This window comes from Ceratotherium simum, chromosome 2, assembly GCF_057802395.1.
Source record: "Ceratotherium simum simum isolate JZ-2026a chromosome 2, ASM5780239v1, whole genome shotgun sequence".
In the NCBI taxonomy this organism is placed as follows: Eukaryota; Metazoa; Chordata; class Mammalia; order Perissodactyla; family Rhinocerotidae; genus Ceratotherium; species Ceratotherium simum.
The window spans coordinates 11,928,864-11,954,927 of record NC_141901.1 but is presented as its reverse complement, the minus strand read 5'-3'; the positions used below and the strand labels follow the sequence as shown (position 1 = coordinate 11,954,927).

At 34.1% G+C, this 26,064-nt stretch overlaps 1 protein-coding gene across 3 annotated transcripts in view; it reads left to right on the top strand.

Moving 5' to 3' along the window:
• COP1 (COP1 E3 ubiquitin ligase) overlaps window positions 1–26,064 on the top strand; it is a 239,848-nt gene that overhangs the window by 64,912 nt on the left and 148,872 nt on the right. For all 3 annotated transcript variants that reach the window (XM_087438258.1, XM_087438259.1, XM_004425010.3), the window contains 3 exons: window positions 1,897–1,956; window positions 3,408–3,484; window positions 14,507–14,564. In XM_087438258.1, the coding sequence (XP_087294384.1) occupies window positions 1,897–1,956; window positions 3,408–3,484; window positions 14,507–14,564 (195 nt within the window). The remainder of the gene's footprint in view (window positions 1–1,896; window positions 1,957–3,407; window positions 3,485–14,506; window positions 14,565–26,064) is intronic.

The window sequence follows — 26,064 nt, the reverse complement described above, 5'->3', positions numbered from 1 at the left end:
GAGTTCCTACCTAGTACTGAGAAACCTGGGGCCTGAGAGAATTCTGATCAGATTTTATTTGAAAGAGTTCCAAGATAGACTGTATCTTTGAGGGAGAGCAAGGTTTCGGTTAAAGTTAGGAGTATTGTGAAAAATGTTAGGGTGGAGGAAAGTACCCGCACTCCCGGTTTCTATGATAGAATGCTGTCCCCTTCTTGATAGTTAATGCAGGGCTGCTGCATCTTCCTTTGCCCATCTCTTAAACATTGGTGTTCACTACCATCCAGGTTTTGTTCTCATCTCTTCTGACTATACTGGTTAACATTGGGTGATTTCATTCATTGTCATAGTTTCAGATTTGTTATTTCCCTTTCTCATAGCTTTTATGGATTTGTATGTATTATTATTTACCCTGCTTATTCCATCTTTCTCCACTGTCTTCCGCCTGGCAAAATTCTATTAGTCCTTCAAGGCTCAGCCTTTCATTTGATTTCAGATCTAATTTCAGTTATCCAGCTGCCTCTACCCTCCTGCCAAGTTTTCCATCTAGGTTAGGAGCAATCTGTGTTCCCTAAATTCTGTGTGCATACCATCACCATAATGCTTACTATTTTAACTATTGGTTTTCTTGTTTGCCATCTCCCCTAAACTGAGTTCCTTGAGGGCAAAGGCTGTAGTTTTCTAAATCCTGTTCTTCTCAGTATTTAGCAAAATACTTAGGATTGATAAATATTTGAGTTAATAAGTTATTAATTATATTATCTACTTTGTATATATTCCCAGAGAAGAGAAGGTGCTAATGTTAATAAACCTTAAAAGTCTGTTTACTCTTACCAGTCATTAAAGAAATGACAGTTAAATAATAAGGTAGTGCTTTCAAGAAGTAGTATAGCATAGTGGTTAACAGCATGAATTCTAGAGCAAGAAGGCTGCTTTGATTTGAACTCCACTTCCGCCACTCACATGATGAATGATCTTTGGCAAGTCCTTTGATCTTTCTGTGTTTCATTTTCCTAATATGTAATTGTACCTATTTCATGTCTGACAATAAGTATTACATAAGTATTCATTATTATTGTTTTACATTTTAAAAATTGGTTCAATATATCTGGGTTAGAGTAAGACAGCATCATATATATACTGGTGATAGAAATTTAACTTTGTATAGTGTTTTATATAATGAACATTTTCTACTCTTTGTGTCTTTTGATCAAATAATTTTATTTTTAATAATCTCTTAATAAAATTTGAAATGCAGATTCATATGTTCCAGAATTATTTATAATAGTTTACAAACAACTTAAGTCTCTAGTGAGAGGGGAATGGTTAAATATATTATTGAATATATTTAACCATTCTAATTTAACCATTTTAATTAACAATTAAAATATTCGTGTTTTAATGGCACGGAAAAAGGTTATGATGCAATAGGTATCAAAGACAAAACATTCTCTTAAATATGTTTTAAAAAATGCTTAAGAAGGAAATGTTAAGATACTAACTTGTGATTGCTGTTGGGTGGTGGGATTTACCCTCTTGGAGATTAATTTTTATTTTTAAAATGGGATCAACAACTGACATGCTGGTATTAATTGCTGACAATTAAATGAGGTAATTTGAAAGACAAGTTCTTTGGATGTCTTGTATTTTTATTAAGTCACATTGTAATTCATTGTGCATCTTTCATATTTTTATTATGAAGTCATCCTTGTATTAAAGAAGTAAAACGTTGTGTTTTCTTAAATATTGTCTCTACATTATATTTTAACATAGGCTCTTCCAGCTCTTTTTGCATGTGGGTTTTGCTATTAGTGCCCAGTTTCCTAGAAGTCATTTTCCAAATATAAAGTTATTTTATGATTGTAGTGATGCCATTGTGGTTTGGTTTAGGCTTTCTTTTTTCTCTTTTATCTACAGCAACTGGAACAGATCCAGAAGGAGCTAAGTGTTTTGGAAGAGGATATTAAAAGAGTGGAAGTAAGATATCAAGAATTTCTCACATCTCTAGCAATTTTTCAATTTCGTGAAATTGTCACTTTTCCTTTAAATTGCTACATTAAATTTATGAGCTTGATCTTTGTTATTTAGAAAGTGACAGATGTTACTTTGATTTTAATTGAGAGTACATTTTTGTAGACAAAACTTCCTGAACACTTTCTTAACGATAAAGTGTATTCTAAATTTGTTTTCACAGTGTTTTATTGCCATAATTATTCTTGGGTAGCTTGAAAAAAAATCATTCAGTTTTCTTGGTTTGCCATCATATTAGCTTAAATCAACTCCCACAAAACCCTCAATTATTACTATTAAAGTAATATGTCACAATTTTGTTCTTTTATTAAGTAACTTTTTACATATCTACTGTACATTCCTAGGTGCTAAGGCTAATTTAAAAAGAGATATGAGAATACATTACCAATTATCTAGGAATTTATAATATAGTATAGTCTATTTACAGAAATCTATTGGAGGATCTTTGAGAGGCTCATAGGCTGTTATGATGTGAGGTTATTGTCTTCAGGTATATTTAAATTTAGTGTTTGTTTTTAGTTATTCACATGTTATAATTTTCTTTTGCTGGTAACATAGAACATATTAAATGATCCTGAGTTTAATATTTAGTGGAAGTTCAGTATCCCATGTGGCATTCCTAACTCATTACTACTATATTTATGTCCCTTGCTTGGCTGTATGATTCAACTAAGCTTGGATTAGTCAAATTAATTCTGCTTGATTATGTATCTTTAGTGGCAGTTTAAAATTTGCTGTTTTTTCATTAATTAAAATGTAGAACATAAAAAAGAGGCCAGGTTAGTATGATTCAGAGGCGTAATTTATGCAGTAAAAGTTGATTAGGAGGCCTTTTTCTCTAGGTTAATGATCAAAAGTTAGAATTTAAGTCATTATTAAATAAAGCTAATATTTGAATCAAGAGGAATGTTACCTTTCTTAATATTTGCAGAGGATATTTTTAAAGCAGAGACTGACATCTTCTGTTCTTCTGTACTTTAGAGAATTGAACCTAATGATTCAGTTACCATACTGTCATATTTATCTTATTTATTCACAGGTTCTCACCTGGATTAATGATGAGCTAGTTTACTGTTCTCATAGTGTACTATACATATTATTTAAAATATTTACATTTGTCTTTTTCTGTGTTGGTGGCTTCATTAGAGATGAACAATATTTATTAAAGAGTTTCTAGTTCTTTAAGATTGTGTTCCATAGAAAAGCCTTATTTCTTAACTTTTTAGATATCCTTGCTTTTATACTCTGGTGAGGAAGCCTTGAGAAATTTGGATATTGAGACAAAAAGGGTTTGATAAAAATCTGGGAATGGAAAGGAATATAATATCATAGCTCTTCTTGACTTACACATCTTCTGTTTGGAGTATCTCCTGTAACTCAAATAATTGTGTTTTCAGGAAATGAGTGGCTTATACTCTCCTGTCAGTGAGGATAGCACAGTGCCTCAATTTGAAGCTCCTTCTCCATCACACAGGTACAAAGCTCCAAACTTTGCTTGTTTCTTATAAATCCTAATTGCTTAGGATTTATATTAGAAAGTACACATATGGTACTCGTCCTTGGGAGCCTCTTCCATGTAATGTACAAAACCTCTGAGAAATTACTTTTGGTCATGATCTAGAAATGAGATTCAGATGGCCCATCTGTTTTCTTAGTGCTTTGAATTTTCATGCCAGGAACAGTCACTGAGTAGAATATTGTAATATTATGAATTCACTGTTGGATTAAAAGTTTGGTGGATTTCTTGAAATAATGATAGCTTAAATATCTTGTGAATTAAAATCAGATGACATTAAAAATCTATAATTTGAGAATATGAAATGATAATATTGGGGAAAAATTTGATCAAGTAAAACCTTGGGCTTTTCCCATAATTTGTTAAATTTTTTTGGGCAGATTACTTTCCACAGATTTAAAATGAAGGCATTAGATAGATCTGTTAGTTTAGATCTCCCTGGTGTCTTCTGATGACTCCCTGTTATTAGTTTAGTTGTCTTCCCTTCTAAATGCTCTGTTAGAGCAAGGATTATATTGTGTTGCTCATGACTGTTTCCCTAGGTTTTGGAGTAGTAGTAGTGGTGACTGGCCTCATTCAGTATTTGTGAAATAGAGTGAATGTCTGTGGTTTCTTCTAAAGTTCTGTTTGATGAACTATGTACTACCTAAAATTTGAATTTGAACTTTTTTGCTTGAATTCATCAAAGTAAGAGCAGTTTTACATGTTTTAATTTGCTAATCCATTTAGGATAATGGTCCAGTGGAAACTTTTCAGACAAATAGTTTTAGGATAACATGGATTAACAAGCAGTCTAATGCCGGTACTAAAGATTACAGTATCTTTCAGTGTCAGTTCAGGAAAGCAACTGTGGGTCTAGTTTGGTACGATATGTGGGGAAAGGAGCACAGGGGATGTTCTAGTTAAAAAGCATTCTTGAGATGTTTCATATTTTTCCCATTAACCATTTTATGGAGAATTCTTATGAGTTCTAGTTGATTCTGGGGTCACTTTAGCTGTGTAATTCAGCTTGTTTCCCTCCATATTTTCGTTAACACACTTGGGAGTGACTCAGTCTGTGGGTTATTGTTATCTCTAAGCTAGTTTTACTTCTGATATACATGGGATCTTTGTCACCGGAATATTTATTATGTGAGTGCATGCAGGCAAGCAAAAGTTGTCATATCACAAGATATTTACTAATAAACTGACAATTCCCCTTGTCATATCCTTCTCTGTTTAATAGTAACATTTCTTTCTCTCTATTGTGTCCAAGTCTTTGTTATTCATTCTCTCACTGATGGCTGTTATTAACATGTGACAATATAGTCATTATATTCATTTAACTGGCTCTATTTGTTGAATGCCTCTGATGTTCTAGGCACTGTTCTAGGTGTTGAATCTAGCTGGCAAAGTCCCTGCCCTTGTGGAGCTTACCTTTTGGGGGGGTGTATATGTGGAGGTTGAGGGAGATACTAAATAAGCAAATATATAATGTAGTAGTAGTACATAACATGTAAGTAGTACCTTAGGAAGAAAAATTAGGCATACTAGGGGTTTGCAAGAAGATTCTATTTTAGTTTGGATAGGCAGGCTTCTCCAAGGAGGTGACATTTAAGCTGACATATGAATGAAGTGAAGTGTAAATATGACAGAAAGTCATGGGAGAGTTTTGAGCATGGTCTGATTGAGATTTTAAAATGTTTTCTGGGGTTCCCATGTGGAGGACAGAGAAGAGACTGTCTGTGTTCTTCCAAACCCCCTGCTGTTGAAGCTGGGAGGAAAGTTGGGAAGCATTGCAATAGTCCAGAAGAGAGGAGATGATGGCTTGGGTTAGGATTTTATTGGTGGAAGAGACGAGAAGTGGTTGTATTGTAAAATAAAGTAGCAGATCTTGTAAAAGATATAGGATTTCATGAAGTCTATGAAAATGTTGTTGGAAAATTACGAAAATCATTTGTAAAGCTGTCGTCAAATGAGTTTCTGGCAGTTAGATTGGTTAACAGTTGAAGGGAAAATAGGCAAACGTGATATTTTCTTCAAAAGAGTGTTTTGATATTTTCTTAAAACAAGTAATTTGAATATCACTCAAGGTTTGAGAGATACACTTGGGAAAAATGATGTAGCCCTTAAATACTCTTGGAAAATGACCCTTAAGATTAAGATGTGAAATTAAAGATGCTGGGAAGAATGTTATGTTATACTACCAGTGTTTGATTTTTCTTTGTTTTTAAGAAATAGCATGTGGTTACGATTATAATAACTTTTCCTCCCCATAATTATTAGCTTCGTTATTTAAATGCGAGACAGTTTTTTTTTTTTTTTTTTTTTTGGTGAAGAAGATCAGCCCTCTGCTAACATCTGCCATCCTCCTCTTTTTTTTGCTGAGGAACACTGGTCCTGGGCTAACATCCGTGCCCCTCTTCCTCCACTTTATATGGGATGCTGCCACAGCATGGCTTGCCAAGCGGTGCGCGCCCGGGATCTGAACTGGCGAACCCAGGGCCGCTGCAGTGGAGCACACGCACTTAACCGCTTGCACCCTGGGCCAGCCCCATGCGAGACAGTTTTTGTTTTTATTCCTTACTGTAACATTTTGATCTCTCTTTTAAACAAGTTTACTTCACAAAGGCTTTTTGTAGACTCGTGCATTTTTTTCCTATAATGAGGACTTTCTTTATATGTCAGGTCATTGAATCTGTTACATAGGTTCTGGGTTTATGATTAGATTATGTATTTAAATAAAAAGAAAAACAAAAGACAAATGGTGATATTCTTGCCCCTCCCCCCCATTCTGTCTTCCATCTACTATGCTAAGCTGTAGTTATCATATCTTGTCTGTTCTCTTCCTGCTGCCTTGTTTAGACCGGTCAGTATCACATGGAGTCTAGCAGTGGTCTTTTAACTATCCTCCTATACTGTGTTGCCAGAAATCTGATTGTGTTTCTTTCCTGCTTAAAATCTTTCTGTTGGCTTTTCATTGCTTGTAAATTGGTTTACATCTCCCTTTTTTGCACGGCCTTCCATAATCACCTGTACCCTGTCTACTATTTTTGTGCTTTAGAATTGAATTTGACTCCCAAAACAGGATGTTAGGGTACCTTTGCTTAAACTGTTCCTTTTGCCTGGGAACTTCTTCTGGATTCATCTCTTAAGTAGCTTCTCCCCAAGGTTAGATGATTACAAACATATCTTAAGAAACTCTGCTACGCCTGCATCGAGGACTTCTGAACATAAATTATGTTTTGCTGTATTTTAATGAAGTTTATCTGTGGGAGAAGTAGTTAAACCAGTTGATTGTTTTATTGTTGGGAGTACAAGGGTTACTGGCCTTAACTCTGACTCTGTACCTTGCACAGGAGTTGATCCCATAGGTGATGGAGGATGTTAAAGAATCTTACGGAATTTTAAACATAAACTAAAACAAAAAGAAACACAAACACAGAACACGAACTTCCTTGGCAATAATATAGAGGGTACTTGCATATGTCTGTAATTTCTCATTGAATTGATAGGTAATAGAAATGTAGCAAGTTATGAAAACCTTTTTTGAAATAGTACAATTTCCTTTATTTAGAATATTTGAAGGATTTACTCTTCAGTCAGTCAGTTTTTGGAGTGTATCGGACATGTAGAAAACACTATTTTAGGCGCTGGGGATACAGTTGTAAATATGACAGACCCTAGAGTCCTGCTGTCATGGCTACATAGCCTTAGAATGGAAAATAAGTTATGCTGGCGAATTAATTATTCTGCTTAAAATATGGTGTAAATAGACTTTTTGCTTCTGAGAATTAAAATCATGAAAATACGTTTAACTCTAAAACTTTAGTAATTATATTTGATTAGTAGGCATTTCAGGATTTTTAAAAAACACCTTTGGATTCTTGTTACAAACTGTAATTGTCTCTGCTTGATGAAGATGTTAACAGTCTATTCCAATTCTGAAGTCTGAGATGTGGATAGGCCAAATTTCAGTGTGCTTGAGTATCAACCAAGACTTTTGTTTGAAATGCAAATTTTTGAACCCTATCACCAAATCTAATCGTGAGGGTCTGAGGTGGTCTAGAGATTCAGATGCATACCTGGGGGATCATACTTGAAAAATATGTAAACACTGGTTTGGTAGATAGTGAATATGTTTGTGATAGTGAATATGTCTGTATTACTGACATGTCTTGAAATAAATCTCTACATCAGATATGCTTATTTTCTTTTTCATAAAAGAAAGCTCAAATATTCAGCACTAGAGTTTTATAACTGTCTTAGCTTATTTCATGTTTTGGTGAGAATGGGGTAAAATTTCTGTTTATTTTACTCTCTACTCTGTAAAGTTACATATCTATCTGTAATGTCTTAAAAACACCTCAAATCAAGTTCCTGGGCTGGGGAGAGCCAGAAAAGTTAAAAATAAAATTAAGTCTCTAGGAAGAAAGCAAACTATTGGTATTTAGCAGCCATTCCCTATTGATTCCATTCATATTCTGTGATTAGATTCTCTTGCTTGTGGCTTTTTGCTCTTTCAGGTTAGAGTCATACGGAAACTTTTCACCCCTTTGATTGTTATAGGTGTACCTTGATTCCGGGAGGTCAGGGATGGGAGAGGCTGGGAAAACCAAAGCTATGTACACATGGTAGCCCTGGCCGGGATATGAGGATAACTGAGTATGAGCGTAAAACTTCATGTGCTGTTAACCATTTTCCATTTCTGCTACTTACTGTCTCTCCTCTACCTAAGTCCCAGCATATTTTCCCCATTCTCCAGACCCTCTACCTTTGAATCTCTTGTTGTTGTTTTTGGAATGCTTCCTCTACTTTCTTTGCTTTTAAAGCCTTTTTCTGAGGTTATTTCAGATAACTGGGTTTTTATAACACTAAGATTTGTAGCAGCTATATCATCTAATAATTAAAAACTTCTTCTCTGTGAATTATAACTGAATTGTAATCTATTCCCAGTTATTGGAAAGTGGTAGTAGAATATAAAATAGTAAGATACAGCACTTTGCCTAATGAACTGGGACTTGCACTAGTTTTGTTGGAAGCAGATGAGTCTTGTCAGTCTTATTCTTCTCAGCTTATTCTTTTCTGTTTTTGAAATTCTGCCAAGCAAGTTATTTACTTCCCAAGGCAGTAAAGCACTAGATTCAGACCTGTTCCATCTTTCAGAAATTTTCCATCATATTTGCTTTATACATCTGCCAACAGTAAGTTTCTCCCTGAGGAAACTTGTGTTACAAAGAAAACTTTAAAATGAGTTGCCTTTTTGCTTTTTTTTTTTAACTTTACTAATATTATGGAATTACAGACATTTTAAAAGGCAGTATATATATATTAGGTTCATACAGTCCCCTTATGCACTTTATAGCTACAACCCTTTCTAACCATGTACAGTAAAAAGGGGACGAAAGGGTGTTGGTGAATGTTTTCTCTGGAGTTATGAAATACTCTGATATCTTCTGTTCTTTGAAGAATAAATTGAATCTCTGTCTTTTTTTAGATACCATAGATACATTCTCTGGAGCCTAATATTTTTATTATTGGACTAACCCTGCATTCCTCAAGTACGTTCAAGCTTGTGTGATGTATAGGTTCCCATAACTTTTTTGGAAATCTTTGGAGTCAGAAGTGTTTTAGAATGTGGTGTTGTATCTGCCCCCCACCTAACCCCTCCCCCATTTTAGAAAGGTAATACAGTATGTATGCCTTGTGTTATGTAATACTGATGGAGGAGTAACAGTTCCACATAATCAAGCACATTAATATTTCAGCATTGAAACATGAATGCTCACAGATAGTGAGATAAATGGTATCAAATTTGTTCAGATCAGGTTTTTCCTTCAAATAAGTTATAAGGCATTTGATTTTCAGAGTTTTGGATTTTAGGAATTGAGGTCTTACGTAATCGTTTTGAGCCCACTATTTTTAAAAGCAAACTATATATTGCTAAAAAGGTCATTGTAATCACCAATGTTTGTTTATACAAATTTTGTTGTATAAAATTTGTTGTGAAATATCTCATTGAAATTCTTTCAAATATAAGACGAGTAGTAGCACTGTTTATTTCTGAAGAGCCCTAAACAGACAGTGTATAAGAAAAGATGCCATGTTAATTTTCAATTGGATCTTGCATCAAAATCAGGAAATTATTATTGTTCTAGAAGAGAACTGTATTTATTTACAAAAGTTGTAACTGTCAGAGTAACACAGCACCTGTACATTAGGTACTATTTTGTAATTTACACATATTATCTCATGTAATCCTCAGGACAAATGATATGTACTAGGTTTTTTTATCCTCTTCACTTTACAGATGAGGAAATTGAGTCAGAGAGATGCAGTAATTTGCCCAGCGTCACACAGTTAGTGGTGTAACCAGGCATCCTTATCTAACACAGGCATCCTTACTCTAGAGCCTGTTAGGAGGTGAAAGGGTTTTGGAAATCATCACAGAGTTGAGAATAAAACGTTGAAAAGAAGATAAATAGAAGCTTTCAGTTCAAAAATGACAGGGCAGTAATTCTTGAAGAAGAGAAAACATGTTGCTTTGGCAGTCTTATGTGAGGATTCTGGAATTATACTGCCTGGGTTTAAATTTCAACTCCACAACTTACTAGCACTTTGACCTTAGGCAAGTTTATTAACTTCTGTACATCTCAGTTTTCTCATTTATAAAATAAGGATAATAATTCCTGTCTTGACTGGTAAAATGTGATAATACTTTTAAAGAAATGAGAATAATGCCTGGCACATAGTAAGCACTTAATAGATGTTAGCTTCTGCTGTTATTGTTAGTAGATAGATGGTCACGTTGATTTTGGATGATTTGTGTGAATAGTTGTGTCAAGTGTTAAAGGTTATGTGGAATTAGAAAAGAAAAAATGAACACGAAGACTGATTTCTAGTATCTCTTGAGGTGTTGGCAAATTGGGACCACAAGAATTTTGGTTCCTTAGTAAATGGGATTTACCGTTAATTTGATATTCAATGCTTCAGTTTTTGTATAAAGGAAACAATAATACAGTACACTCTGATGTAGCAGAGAAAAAGCTCTATGTTAAGTAATGGATAGAAAAGCATTATTTTGAGAGAAGCAGGTAATTTAGCTCTGATCTGTTTGTAATACTAGGGATTATTGCCTTGGTGGAAAGGCAATATAATAGTGACAAACTTTGCTGTTTTAAAAAGGTAAAACCGTGTTTGGTTTTAATCATTATTAAAATTTATGTCAGATTATTTTCAGGTTACACGTTGCTTAGGGTGTTTTGTTTTGGGGAACTGGTTCGATAATTTTATGTAGAATTCTGAAGAGAGGAACAGGTTTTGGCTGTAGCCCCATATAGTTGATTAAATGTAGAAGTTTATTTCTTCTGTCTTAAGTTTATACTAGTAAAAAAACAAATCAGTGATAGCAGTTAGTATAATTTCATGTGTGTATACAGAGCATTTTTTTTTTTGGTCCATTCACTTCCCTTATTTATTTAAAAAAACCTCATATTTATTTTATGTTAAGCCTTAAATGATCTCAATATACTTTATTTTGCTCATAGCTTAAAAAATTCTCTATAATTTAACTAGCTAATGTTGTATCTATTTATAATTTAAATATGAATAATCCTTTTTCAAATAAAAGCCCAATCTAAAACTAGTCACCTATTATTTTTACCAGGAATGAACCACTGTTTTCTCTTAGCTACCTGTTCATTATAGATACAGCTTATATGCACAATTGACTTAACTCTGTCTGTTAATTACAACGTATATCTTTGCTTATGAAAGCAAATAATTTAAGTGAGAGTAGTTGTATGACATCTAGTTGCTTAACTGTGAATTTCCTTTGTAACTCGAGTTAACAGCTGCATAGTTTTCATTTATGTTTTGAGCTAAGCTTCTCATTGTCACCAGCAAGAACATTAGGAATTTTTTTTTATCATCTTATTTTCCCTATCTTGATTAAAGTGTATTTTTCCTAACTCAGTTTTAGTTACTACCCTGAAATTTTCTTCTTGCCCTGGCTATTCTTTGATGTCTTTATTAAATTTTTATAACTTTATTGACATTTATTTGAAATACTTGATGATTCTCTTTCATATTTATAGGTTGCTGTTTTTTCACTTTTCTCCTTAAATTATGTCTATGGAATGGGTTGGACTAATCTAGGATTTCCCCACTCTTCAATTAGAGAACATGATGTGCTTAGCATGGTAGTTCAGTGTAGACTCTGGAACCTGACTGCATGGGTTTGAATCCTAACTCTGCTATTTGCTAACTTTGTTACCTTGGGCCAGATATATAATCTCTCAGTGCCTGAGTTTCCTCACTTGAGAAATGGGAATGATAATAGTATCTACCTTAGAGTTATGAAGTTTAAATTATTTAAGCCAGTGCCTAGTGCATAGTAAATGCTCAGTAAGTGGTATTACTATTGTTGTTGTTACCATGTGGTGATTGTGGCTAAGTCAGAGTTAAGAAGTAGGAAAGCACCGGAATCAAGAGGACCCAGCCCAGCAGTGCTTCGTAATATTCTCTTCTAATCATGTTACTTTACACACACACCTAAAAAACAGAATTAAAGGAGTTTATTTTTCCAGTTTCTTTTGTTGCAGTCCCGTTGCATTAACAAATTTTTCTTAGTAAGATTAAGATCTGATATAAAATAAATTTCAGACTTTGCAGTAATTATTAATAAAATACCATTTAAAACCTGTAATTTCAATATCTTTGACAAATTGATGAGTTTCTTTCTTTTTTCTTTTTTTTTTTTTTTGTGGGGAAGATTAGCCCTGAGCTAACATCGGTCGCCAATCCTCCTCTTTTTGCTGAGGAAGATTGGCCCTGGGCTGACATCCGTGCCCATCTTCCTCTGCTTTATATGTGGGACACCTGCCACAGCACAGCTTAGATAAGTGGTGCATAGGTCTGTGCCTGGGGTCCGAACCTGTGGACCCCGGGCCACTGAAGCTGGACACGTGCACTTAACCACTATGCCACAGGGCCACCTCCCATGGGCATTTTTTTTTTAAGATATATTTGAAATGTAGTGTTATCTCACTATACATACTGATATATATATCAATATAATTCTTCAGGCTTACAGTCAAATCTGAATTCTAACACCATAAAAAATCATGTCTAGAAATTGCTGTGTTCTGTTGACCTCTACATGTGCAGCTATGTAATTTTATTAATATTGATACAAATGCCAGGGGATTGGATTTCATTAGTAAAAGGAACAGAGATTTTGAATACATGGCATCTTCTCCTTTTTAGCCCTCTTAGTCCCTGGGTAGAGTATACTGAAAATAGCGTGTGATCTTGTCGTCCCGGGCATGACTTTGTGCAGGCAAGTGAGCATTGGTTATATTTCATCAAAAGAAACCCATTACGAGATTGTGTTAATTCTTTAATTTGTAGTGTAAATGCTTTGAAGGCTCTTTTTTGTATAATTGAGTCTTAGTATAGGAACAGTTAAGAACACAATGAATTGAGATCTGATAATATGTGCTGCTTTTTTCTTTTAAGACTACTATGAGAACAGTTCCATCTGATTTATTGTATTTTTGAAAACGTGAGGTTGTATGTTATTGGCTAATTTTATTCATAGAGGGTAAAATTTATTGAATGTTTACCATGTTTTGGCATTGCACTGAGAGCTTAACACATTGATTTAAATCTCATACCTCCCTGAAGTGTCTTTCTCATTTAATGGATGGAAAAACTAGATTAATAAGATTAATAACTTGCCCAGGGGCATTTAGCTGCTAAGGGATGAAATTCAAATCCACTCTATGCTCTTAAGAGTGCCTCTCATGTTATAACCTTTGAGGTTATTTGAGTACTAAAATAAAGAATGATTTTGTATATTTATGTAGAGAGAACCATTTTAATCTGTACCCTCTCTTGCTTAAATTTCATTAGGGTAGACAAGAATATAAACATTTTTATAGTAGAAATAGAGAAAAAGAATTAGAAAATGTAAATAATTGTCAGTTTTTCATGGTTGATATATATGTTATGCCATTTTCAGGTGTTAATAGTCTTCATAGGCTAATTTATTTTGTCTAAAGATGGGAAGGAGATAGGGATGATGAAGTAATAAGATAGAAATGGTAAGATAGAACTAATTGGAAGGAAAAGATAGCCTGGACTTCTAGAGGTTTTTCTGGGGTTAGGTGGGAGAATGCACAGAGGATTTAACCAAGTAAAACGAACCAATGCAGAATGCAGATTATGTTTGACCAGGGCAGAGAAAACTAGTATATAGGTTTTGGATTGTGAAAGAAAGATTATTGGTATTTTGTCATTTGTTCCATTCCTTTGACAGTTTTCTTTCGTATGAGATGATTATCATAACATTTTGGAGCTGGAAGGAACTCTAAATAATCTGGAAATAGCTAGTCCGCACTCATCTCACTTTCCAGAGAAGGAAAATGAGTGATTATAAGGCACTTGTCCAAGGGCACATAGCTCTTTAGTGGCAGAGCAGGATGTGTTAATCATAGCTTTTGAATGCCTGCTTGTGTTCTTTTCCCAATACTCTAAGTTCTCTTTTCCTTAAATAGATTTTCAAACAACTTATTAAACTATCTTTTTTTTTTTTAAAGATTTTATTTATTTATTTTTCCCCCAAAGCCCCAGTACATAGTTGTCTGTCATAGCTGCACATCCTTCTAGTTGCTGTATGTGGGACGCGGCCTCAGCATGGCTGGAGGAGTGGTGCCTCGGTGCGCACCCGGGATCCGAACCCGGGCCGCCGGCAGCGGAGCGCACGCACTTAACCGCTAAGCCACGGGGCTGGCCCATATTGAAGCAGATCCATCTATATGTACAACTGTCTTGTGATTATTCTCTCTTGACATTCTTTCATGGTGTGAATGTTTAAAGTGGTGGGGTGAAGGGGTAAATTGTTTAAATATTTGACGATTTGTTTATGAGTTATGCATTTATTTGATGTCTGATGAAATGTAGACACTGAAATCACATTTTTCTCTGTTCATTTTGCAGTAGTATTATTGATTCCACAGAATACAGCCAACCTCCAGGTTTCAGTGGCAGTTCTCAGGTAAATGATATATTTAACAGTATGTTTTATTGGTACCATGAATATAATCACCAGAGCTGTAAAGTCATAGATTAGTTTACTGGAATGTCTTGTTATAATGACAGCTCTTTTGAATGCTGTGGCGTTGATTAGGGCTTCAATAGCTCTGATGATCAGCTATTTATTTGCTCATTAATGATGAGTTAAAATTTTTTGTTTAATATACTGGTAACATCAGACTTTAAGAGGAATGTAAGAGGAAATTATGAAAAATCAGGGAATTGTTTCTGTCAGGGATAAAAAAGTTATAAGCTATTGGTGAATTACCCATCATTATGTTGAAATGCTAAGCTTTTTTTGTGGAAAGTAAACTATAGGCTTGCGTAAAATAGACTCTGGCTTCACATCTCTTCTAATTAATTTTATGATTATTTTGACTTTTACTCTCTTTATCTGTGACTTGGAGATGCTGATATTTGTCAAATCTAATTTTGATGCTGGACATTTTTTTTAACTTTTTATATTGAAATAATTTCAAACTTAGAGAAAACTTACAAGAATGATAAAAAGAATCCTTTGTATCGTTTATCCAGATTGTCAGATGTTAACATTTGATTACATTTGCTTTATCATTCTCATTCTGTCTCTCTTTTACGTATATACACATAAAATTTTTTCTCTGGATTGTTTGAGTAAGGTATAGACATAATGTTCCTTTACCTCTAAATAGTTCAGTGTATATTTCCTTAAAAACAAGGTTATTGTCTTATGTAATAATATAATTTTAAAATTCAAAAAGTTAACATTGATACAGTGCTGTTATCTAATCCCTATATCTTATTCAGATTTTACAAATTGTCCTAATATTTTATAATAAAAGAAAAAAAATGAGGCATTTTTAGTTCATGTTCATTTGTATATTCACTTTATGTGATAGTGCAGTTATTTTTATCAAAGTGAAAAGAAAATTCTTTTGGATCATACAGCTTTTGTTTGTGTTTTTCTTTTCCTGCTACTTAGATGACTGCCTCTATTACTTTTATGGTTAGTTTGAGTAACTACTCTGCACTTCCTCTGTTATCTTCGTATGCGTGCATGTATTTGGCCTATTCTTTTTTTATAGGAAGTTCATAGATTGGTTTGTGACTATTTCTGAACAGCCATGAAAACTTCAGATTTGGGTGTTTTTGTAAGACATAATGGGATGTATCAGGAGAAATTTTAAAGCATTAAATTAAAACATACCTTAAGAACTTGAGAGGGAAAAGCAGTCTCTGAATCTGGAAACAGGCCTGGCATTCACAGCTAGGCCTTGATGTTCTCCTTTTGAATATAATCTCACAGAACGTAAACATCAGACATGGCCACTCTGTGACTGTGATGAAGTGAAGCAGTAAACAAGATCACTTCATAGACTTGTCTAAGTGCATACAAAAATAAAGTCACTGTGCAAGCCACAAAAAATACCAAACCCACCTCTTTGCTGGCTAGTACGAACAATTGCTGCTTCTTTACTAATTACAACTTTAGTTTCACTATGATCTCTGTCCTTGTAGGTAAGATTTTTTAAGATACTCAGTCACAGAATTATCTCTGCTTCTTGACAGTATCCAATCCAGAGCAAAGCCTTATTTCGTTGAATCCTCTCCCAAATCACTTAACCTGAGCCTAAATCCTGTAAATTGTTTCTAACTTCTCTTACTGAGACACCTCTTTCTTACCCATAGTGTGCTATATTCTTCCTTGCAATGAGCAATAAATAAAACGTGTTCAACTACAGGTGTGTTTCTATTGGTCTTTGGCTGGAGGGCATTGGCAAACTCTACATAGAGGAACAAGAAAAGGTTTTCTGTTATTGCCATTTATATAACATTGATTTGGAATTTCTAGCAAATTCCATGAGCTAGAAAGAATAGACGTTGAATCTAGTTGAAAAAGAAAAGCAATCAGAATAGTGTTTTTTTTTTTTAATTTTTAGAGCAGCACTTACTATTATCATATAATAAAGGAGACTTTGGGTTTGAGATAGTACTCTGAGCCAGTGTGTTAATATCTCTTCAACCTCCACCCACAAGAAATCCCATTGACATATTGCTATCCTCACACTGAAAACTTAAAAGAATTTATAGAAGATAAAAAAATACTTAGAAGGCTGCCTAACATGTGAGTCACTGTATGCAGAATAAAAGCATGCCTAAGGGTTAAATAGTCTGTGGTCTTCCAGAAGACTCTAGCCTTAGCATCTGCTGAAGGGCAGGGAGGTTGTCGAGGAGGAAATCCTATTAGTGTTTATTGGATAGAGCTGATATGACAGATTGCACTGAAGGCCTTACCCTTCATTTCTAGCTGTACTCTTTAGAAGAGAGAGACCTAAAACAAATTGACACAAAAAGGATTGAAAATAGAGGAATAGTTGAGGATAAGCCCAGCAAATATATGAATCCTAAAGAATATAGCAAAAACTAAAACTGCAACAAACACAAACAGCAACAACAAGAAAAGTGCAAGCAAAAATAGAACTCAAAGAAAAAAGCATAAAAGACAGATACAGTTTTTTATATAAACAAAAGGCATAGTCCCCTCAAAGAAGTAATAATTTGTGTGACATTATGTAAAGCATTGGAATTTATATAAAGCAGTAACTGTTAGAAGTTTTAGAAAATTGATTAAAACTTAAAAGTGGTGGGAGATTTTAAAGTATAGCTCAATTAAAGCAGTGTTAATAGTGGTAACATAGCATTTATTTTGTACTTACTATTCATGGACACTGCTCAAAGTATTTTACATATATTAACTACTTTAATTCTCAGAACTCGTCTCACTTTATACTTTGCGTCAAAGGATACACATTATTGATAGTAGTCTTGGAGCATTTAGAAAAATGGATTGATTCTAAAACAGGATAAATTGTACCATCTACATTCTCTGAATCAGAACCCTGAATAAATAAATATTTAGACAGAGACAGATGAACAGATGGTAATGTGGAAGAGTCAAGACTCCTCAGAATACCTTTGTATCAGAGTAGTTCCAGATGCTGCTCTAGACAATTCAAAAAGTAATGCTAGTGGAAATATTACATATCAAAATTTATGAAATGTCAGAATTGTCCTTAAAAATTTATATCATTAAATGGATTTATTTTTAGATAAGAATGAAAATAAATGAACTAGGCATTCAGCTCAAGAAGCTGGGAAAAACTTAAGATGGTAAATGTAGAGAGACAAAATAAGAGCCCATATAAAATGTTTCAGTACACAGTTGAAATTGGCTATCATAATATGGAGTAGATTAAAATAATTTAGACAGTGCCGATGCATACTAATAAAAATGACAGTCTTAATGAAATGTATAATTTTCAAGAAAAATAAAATATATTAAAATAGGTTAAAGCAGTTGTAGAACAATTTGAATAGACCAATAATCATAACTTAATTTAATGTGATTCCAAGAAAAAAATCTCAAGAATATTTTTTAAGGGTGTGCAGAGAAGTGTGACCAACTGACTTTAAAGCTCATTGGTAGAGGGAATGATTCAGAGGAATAAAAATATGAGGACATTTAGCCAATAAATTATTAAAATGTATTCTAAGACTGGTGTAACAAAAAGAGCCCAAAAAAACCTTAAAAGCCAACTAAAAGGTGATTAAGAGTTTAGTCTGTGGTAAAGGTGGTCATGCAGATCAGTGGTGAAAGGGGAGATTAAGTAAATGGTCCTGTGATAACCAGGAAACCATTTGCAGGAAATTTAGCTTTCTATTCTGTCAGTTATTATATGAGTCCAGATCAGCTAAATAATGATTTAAATAGTAATAGAACTGTGGAAATTAAGAAGGAAGCCTATATATGAGTGCACCATAAACAAAATTTTAAACCCAAACTAAGAAAGGTATAGTAAGTGTAATAGGTAAACAGTTTAATTGCCTCAAAATAAAAAAATTTTATATCAATTTCATCTTTTTGATTAAAGCTCCAAATGGGGTAAAATGAAATGGATGAAGAACATTTAAAAAAAAAGGTGAGGGCTGGCCCTGTGGCTTAGCGGTTAAGTGCTCGCGCTCCGCTGCTGGCAGCCCGGGTTCGATCCTGGGCGCGCACTGACGCACCGCTTGTCCGGCCATGCTGAGGCCGCGTCCCACATACAGCAACTAGAAGGATGTGCAGCTATGACATACAACTATCTACTGGGGCTTTCGGGGAAAATAAATAAATAAATAAAATTATTAAAAAAAAAAAAAAGGTGAAAATTCAAATGGCCAGCTCACATATGCAATAATACTCAACTTCCCAAATAGTAAAAGCAAAATATGAAGTAGTATAAGCTACGTCACCAAATAGATATGGCTAAAGAGGTTTCAAAATGGGAAATACTCTTACTTGTGTGAGTGTGCCTTTGCCTGTACGTGTTGAGAGCGGTTGGAGGAGTGAGCAGGAGGGAAATGGAGGAGGAGAGAGAGAGTTGGTAGTCTTCCAGGAAGATATTTGGTGATATATACATATGACAATTGCTAAAAATGTGTGATTTTGTTGTTAAACACATAGGAATTTATTATAAGAAATGATTCGAAGTAATATGTGAAGATTATATACCAGTGTTATTTATATAAGCAAAAATTCTGGAAAAATAAATATGCCCAATCAGAATAGCTATAGAAACTACAGTATACAGCTATAGGTTGTATTATTTCACTACTCTTAAAAAATAATGTTTATAGTTGAAATTGAATTGAAAAAATGTTAACAATATACTGTAAGTGAAGCCAGAAACAATTATTTTATACCTCTGAATTTTTATAATTGCCTGTTGATTTTGCTTTAGAATTTTTGTATAACCTTAGTACAAGTAGCAAAATCAGAAAATTAATACTAACGTAATATTATTATCTGAGATAACTCATTTAAATTTCAGCAGTTTTGCAGCTAATATTCTTTTATAGCAAAATAAAAAAAAATTCCTTTTTGGGTACTAAGCCAAAATCACTTGTTGCATTTAGTTGTCATGTTTCTTTAATCTCCTCTAAACTGTTATGTGTCCTCAGTCTTGCAGAACATTGACATTTTTGAAGAGTATAAACTGTTTATTTTGTAGAATGTCCCTCAGTTTGAGTTTGTGTGATGTTTCCTTCTGACTAGATTCAGATTATCCTTTTTTTCCGGAATACTAAAGAAGTGATGTTATGTCCTTCTTTGTTAGTTACATCTGGACTCATATGGTATCTGTTTGCTCAATACTGGTAATATTAACTCTGATCACTTAAGATGATGCCTGCCAGATTTCTCCATTGTCAAGTTACTATTTTCTCCCTTTTGAGCATCTGTTAATAAATCTTACTTGAAATAATTATTAAGATGGTCGTTGCTCAGATGGTAATTTTTTAATTTCTTATTTCTTCCACATTTATTAGTTAGCATTTCTACTGTAAGGAAGATTTTTCCCTCCTCTTTGTTTGTTTATATTGTTAGGGAATCATGGATTCTTAATTTATTCTGTCAGTCATTTTGAAAGTCAAATCGTTCCATATTTGACTAGTTGGAACTCCTTCAAGCTGATTTCCTTGTTCTTTTGATATGTTCTATCATTCTTTAAGGACCTTCTTACATTCTTAGACAACAAGATATTCCAGCATCACCTTGTACTTACCTTGCCTCAGTCCTGGAATCAGCCATTTACCCAAGAAGCCCTGTTTTCTTTTAATGGAGAATAGTATTTAAAAACCAAGATTTGGGTTTTAAGTATGTGCTCATTGTTCCTAGAGGATCATTGCTTGTAGGCCTTTTTAGTGGACAGAGCTAGGAAATATCTGTATGTGTATATATATAATATTATAATACATATACACAGACATATATATGCATTAATTATATATCAGTCACTTTAAGTGTTTGATTAATGAAAGGACTCACAGGAATCAAGCAGTTTATACTTCTGGAACAGCTTGATTATATATATATATATTATATATTATATATTATATAATCAAGGGGAGTTCCACACCCCTACCAAGGTCCTATCCAAAAGGGATTATTTCCCGCCCATACCTGGCAAATAGATTTTATTGGACCATTGCCAAATTCTTGTGGATATACTTATGCCTGCACTGCTGTTGATACATATTCTGGTTATTTATTGGCTATACCAGCTAAAGTGGCCACCCAACAGAGTGCCATAAAATTATTAGATATAATCAAGTTAATAACATTTCATATTCTAAGGGGTTGTTTGATTGGTTACCTTGGGGTTTGGGTCCTTTATTGCGAGATAGTTTTATAATTATTATAGTCATTAGATTTTAGATTCTTAGATGTGCCTTATGTACTTGCGTACAAAGTTCATTGTCTGTGCATATGGTGTCTTATGGTTAATGAAGACGGCCACGGCCGAATATGTCTTGACATGAGTACAGCCATGTTTGGCCGCTCCATTGACCTACAGCCACCAGCACAAAAAAGAAATACAAAGCTGCTTTCTGTGTGGTGGGAACTGGCCTTTCTCCCACGGAGAGAGTTGCAAGTTGTAACATTTCAAGGCTCTTGGAGCGTCGTGGCCCGGAATGGACTGGCCATCTGTGCCGGGCTAAGACGATAACCAAAGAGAACAATGCACGTACGCAACTACTGGGCTGGGACGTTAGCCAGGGGGCTCAGTGCACGTACGCCACTGATAACCATTTTGTGCATGGGAACACTAAATGCTTGCTCTGCAAACTCTGTAATTGCTTACTCTGAAAATTACTGATGGTATAAAAACTGCTGGAAACTGAGCCCCGGTGAGAGTTCCACCTGTGGAAGGGACACCTTGCCCAGGACGTGTGATCCTTGCCCAGCCGCGTCGATTGACAGAGCTCTCCCGGCAGTGGGGCGTGGATGTTGTGAGTAACTGATTTGATGTGAAGTAATTGATTTGATATGAAGTAATTGATTTGATGTGTTCTCTTTTCGGTTAACCTGGTGTTTCTCTTTCTGGTTGATTTGTGTCATTTCTCTTCAGCCGATGTGGGTATTTTCCCTTTCCAGTCGGGCTGATATTGAGCTTTCCAGTCTGTGAATATGGTATATCTTTCCATTTATTTTGCTCTTTTAAAAACTTCTCTTGGCAGTATTTATAGTTTTTAATATAAAGGTCTTACATGCCTTTTATTAAATTAATTTCTAATTCTTTTTTGATGCTATGATTGATACAGTTTTTGTTTCATTTTCTATTTGTTTGTTACAAATATATAAACAATTGATTTTTGTATATTAACCTTGTTTCTTGTTAGCTTGCTAAACTTACCTACTAATTCTAGTAGTTTTGTAGATTTCTCAGGAATTTCAATGTAAAAATCATGTGATCTGCAAATAAACATTTTAACCTATTTTTTTCTAATCTTTATGTGTCCTCTTCTCCTTGCCTCCCCTTTTCTCCTCTTCTCCACCTTACTCCCCTTCTTCTCCTCCCCTCTCCTCCTCTCCTTGCTTCCTCTCCCCTTTCCTGCTTAGCCTTCAGCTAATATGATGTTAGCCCTACGTTTTGGTAGATGCCCTTTATCAGGTTAAGTTTCCTTCTATTCCTAATTTGTTGAGAATTTTTAACATGAATAGGTGTTGAATTGTGTCAGATGCTTTTTCTACGTCTCTTGAAATTATTATATAGCTATTCTCCTTTATTCTGCCCATTTGGTGAATTGCATTGATTAATTTTCTAATAAGAAAACAACCTTACGTTCTTGGACTAAACTCTATTTGATCATGATGAGTTGTTCTTTTTATATATTGTTGGATTTGATTTGCTAATATTTTGTTGTGGGTGTTAGTGTACATGAAGGCTCTTGTTCCCGCCTCCTCCTACCCCTTCCCCCAATGTGTTTGTTGGGTTTGGGTATTAGGGTTACGCTGGCCTCATAAGACAAGTTGGGAAGTGTTTTCTATTTTCTGAGTTTCTGTAAGATTGATGTTATTTTTTCCTTGAATATTTGGTAGAATTCCCAAGTAAGACTAGCTGGGCCTGGAGTTTTCTTTGTGGGAAAGCATTATAGAATGAATTCATTTTCTTTATTAGATAGACCGATATTCACATTCTCAATTTCAACTATTGGCAAATTTGGTAAGTTTTCTTTTTCAAGGAATTTGTGTCATTTTTGTTATGAAATTAGTTATATAAAGTTTGTTCATAATGTTTTCTTATTTTCCTTTTAATGTTTGTAGGATCTGTAGTACATTTCCTCTTCCACTCCTGATATTTATTGATTTATTTCTCTTTTTTTCTTCCTCATTCCAAGGGTTTATCAATTTTTTTCTCTTTTTAATAAATTTGCTTTGAATTTTTTTTTGTTTATTTTACATTTTGTTTTCCCTTTTTTATTATTTCTTTTTACTTAGGTATACTTAGCATATATTTTTCTTTCTTTAGCTAGAACTTTAGGTTATTTATTTCAGATCTTTTCTAATATAAGCACTTAAAGCTATAATGTTCCCCTCTGAGCACTCCTTTAGTTGCAGCCGGTGAATTTTGGAGGTTGTTTTTTCATCCTCCTTGAATTAAAAATATTATCTAAGTTTTCATATTATTTATTTCTTCTTTGACTCATGGATTCTTTATAAATGTGTTTTATGATTTCCAAATATTTGGGTTTATCCCAGATATCTTACTGATTTCTAATTAAGTTGAGCTGTGGTCAGAAAACATACATTTCAATCTTGGTAAATTGATTGAAGTTTTAATTGCATATGGTTTGTCTTTGTGAACATACTATATACATTGAAAAATAATGTTTAATTTTCAATTGGTTTATTGTTACATATATATATATGAATTAGGTCAGAGTGGTAGGTAGTTTGTTCATCATCTATATACTCTAGTGCTATTAATTTCTGACAGGACATTAAAATTTATAATTGCTGAAGTATCTTTTTAATTTTATTACCTTTACTTCATGCATTTTAAAGCTCTGTTCTTAAACTTATATACATTTATAGTTGTTTTGTGTTGTTGATAAGAGAAACTTTTATCAAGTGACCATCTTTATCTTTGAGAATATTCTTTGTCTTAAAGTCTATTCTAATATTAATATAGCCACTCTAGCCTTCTTACTTTATTTGTATAGTATATCTTTTTTCATCCTTTTAACTTTTAGTTTAATTGTGGTTTATACTTAAAGTGTATTTCTTATAGTCATTGTATATTATTTTAAAAAATCTAATCTGATAATCTCTGCCTTTTAATTGTAATGTTTAGTTCATGGACACTTAGTGTAATTATTGACATATTTGTACTTGTCTGTCGATTATTTCTTTCCTGGTCTGTCTCTTTTGTTTCTTTGTTCCCATGATCTTATTTGCCTTCTTTTGTATTATTTGAATGTTTTTTTCCCCCAAAGGTCTTTGTTTTGCTCAAAGATCTTTAATAATTAATGTGCTCAAATTCCTTTGCATATACATCTCTGTACTTTAGTGTCTTTTTTTTTCTTTCAAGTGGGAAGATTTATTTATTTATTTTATTGATGTTTTAATAGTTTTTAACATTGTGAAATTTTGGGTTGTACATTTTAGTTTGTCCATCACCATATATAAGTCTCCCTTCACCCCTTGTGCCCACCCCCCACCCCCATTGCCCCTGGTAACCACAATACAGTTTTCTCTGTCCATGTGTTGGTTTATATTCCACATATGAGTGAGATCATACAGTGTTTGTCTTTCTCTTTCTGGCTTACTTCACTTAACATAATACCCTCCAGGCCCACCCATGTTGTTGCAAATGGGACGATTTTGTCTTTTTTATGGCTGAGTAGTATTCCATTGTATATATATATATACCACATTTTCTTGATCCACTCGTCAGTCGAGGGACGTTTGGGTTGCTTCGACTTCTTGCCTATAGTGAATAATGCTGCAATGAACAGAGGGGTGCATAAGCTTCCTTGGATTGTTGATATCGGTTCATTGGATAGATTCCCAGTAGTGGGATAGCTGGATCATAGGGCATCTCTATTTTTAATTCTTTGAGGAATCTCCATACCGTTTTCCATAGAGGCTGCACCAGTTTGCATTCCCACCAGCTGTGTATGAGGGTTCCTGTTTCTCCACATCCTCTCCAACATGTGTTGTTTTTTGTCTTGGTGATTATAGCCATTCTGACTGGCGTGAGGTGATATCTTAGTGTTGTTTTGATTTGCATTTCCCTGATGATTAGTGATGTTGAACATCTTTTCATGTGCCTATTGGCCATCTGTATATCTTCTTTGGAGAAGTGTCTGTTCATTTCCTCTGCCCATTTTTTGATCGGTTTGTTTGTTTTTTTGTTGTTCAGTTGTGTGAGTTCTTTATATATTATGGAGATCAACCCCTTGTCAGATGTATGTTTTGCAAATATTCTCTCCCAGCTGATGGGTTGTCTGTTCATGTTGGTTCTGGTTTCGCTTGTCTTGTAGAAGCTCTTTAATCTGATAAAGTCCCACTTGTTTATTTTTTCTTTAGTTTTCCTAGTCTGGGTAGGCATGTCATCTGAAAAGATTCCTTTATGACCAATGTCAAATAGTGTGTTGCCTATATTTTCTTCTATGAGTTTTATAGTTTCAGGTCTCACCTTCAGGTCTTTGATCCATTTTGAGTTAAATTTTGTGAATGGCGATAGCAGATGGTCCACTTTCATTCTTTTGCCTGTGGCTGTCTAGTTTTCCCAACACCATTTATTGAAGAGACTTTCCTTTCTCCATTGTATGTTCTTAGCTCCTTTGTCGAAAATTAGCTGTCCGTATATATGTGGTTTTATTTCTGAGCTTTCAATTCTGTTCCATTGATCTGTGTGTCTGTTTTTGTACCAGTACCATGCTGTTTTGATTACTATTGCTTTGTAGTATGTTTTGAAGTCAGGGGTTGTGATGCCTCCTGCTTTGTTCTTTTTTCTTAGGATTGCTTTGGCTATTTGGGGTCTTTTGTTGCCCCATATGAATTTTAGTATTCTTTTTTCTATTTCCGTGAAGAATGTCATTGGGATTCTGATTGGGATTGCATTGAATCTGTAGATTGCTTTAGGTAATATAGACATTTTAACTATGTTTATTCTTCCAATCCATGTGCATGGGATGTCTTTCCATTTCTTTATGTCATCATGGATTTCACTCAATAATGTCTTGTAGTTTTCATTGCATAGGTCTTTCACCTCCTTGGTAAGATTTATTCCTAGATATTTTATTCTTTTTGATGCAGTTGTAAATGGTATTATCTTTTTGAGCTGTCTTTCTTTTAGTTCGTTATTAACATACACAAATGCAACTTATTTTTGTAGATTGATTTTGTACCCTGTGACTTTGCTGTAGTTGATTTTTTCTAATAGTTTTCCAACGGATTCTTTAGGGTTTTCTATATATAAAATCATGTCATGTGCAGATAGAGAGAGTTTCACTTCTTCATTACCTGTTTGGATTCCTTTTATTCCTTTTTCTTGCCTAATTGATCTGGCCAAAACCTCCAGTACTATGTTGAATAGGAGTGGTGAGAGTGGGCAGCCCTGCCATGTTCCTGTTCTCAGAGGAATGGCTTTCAG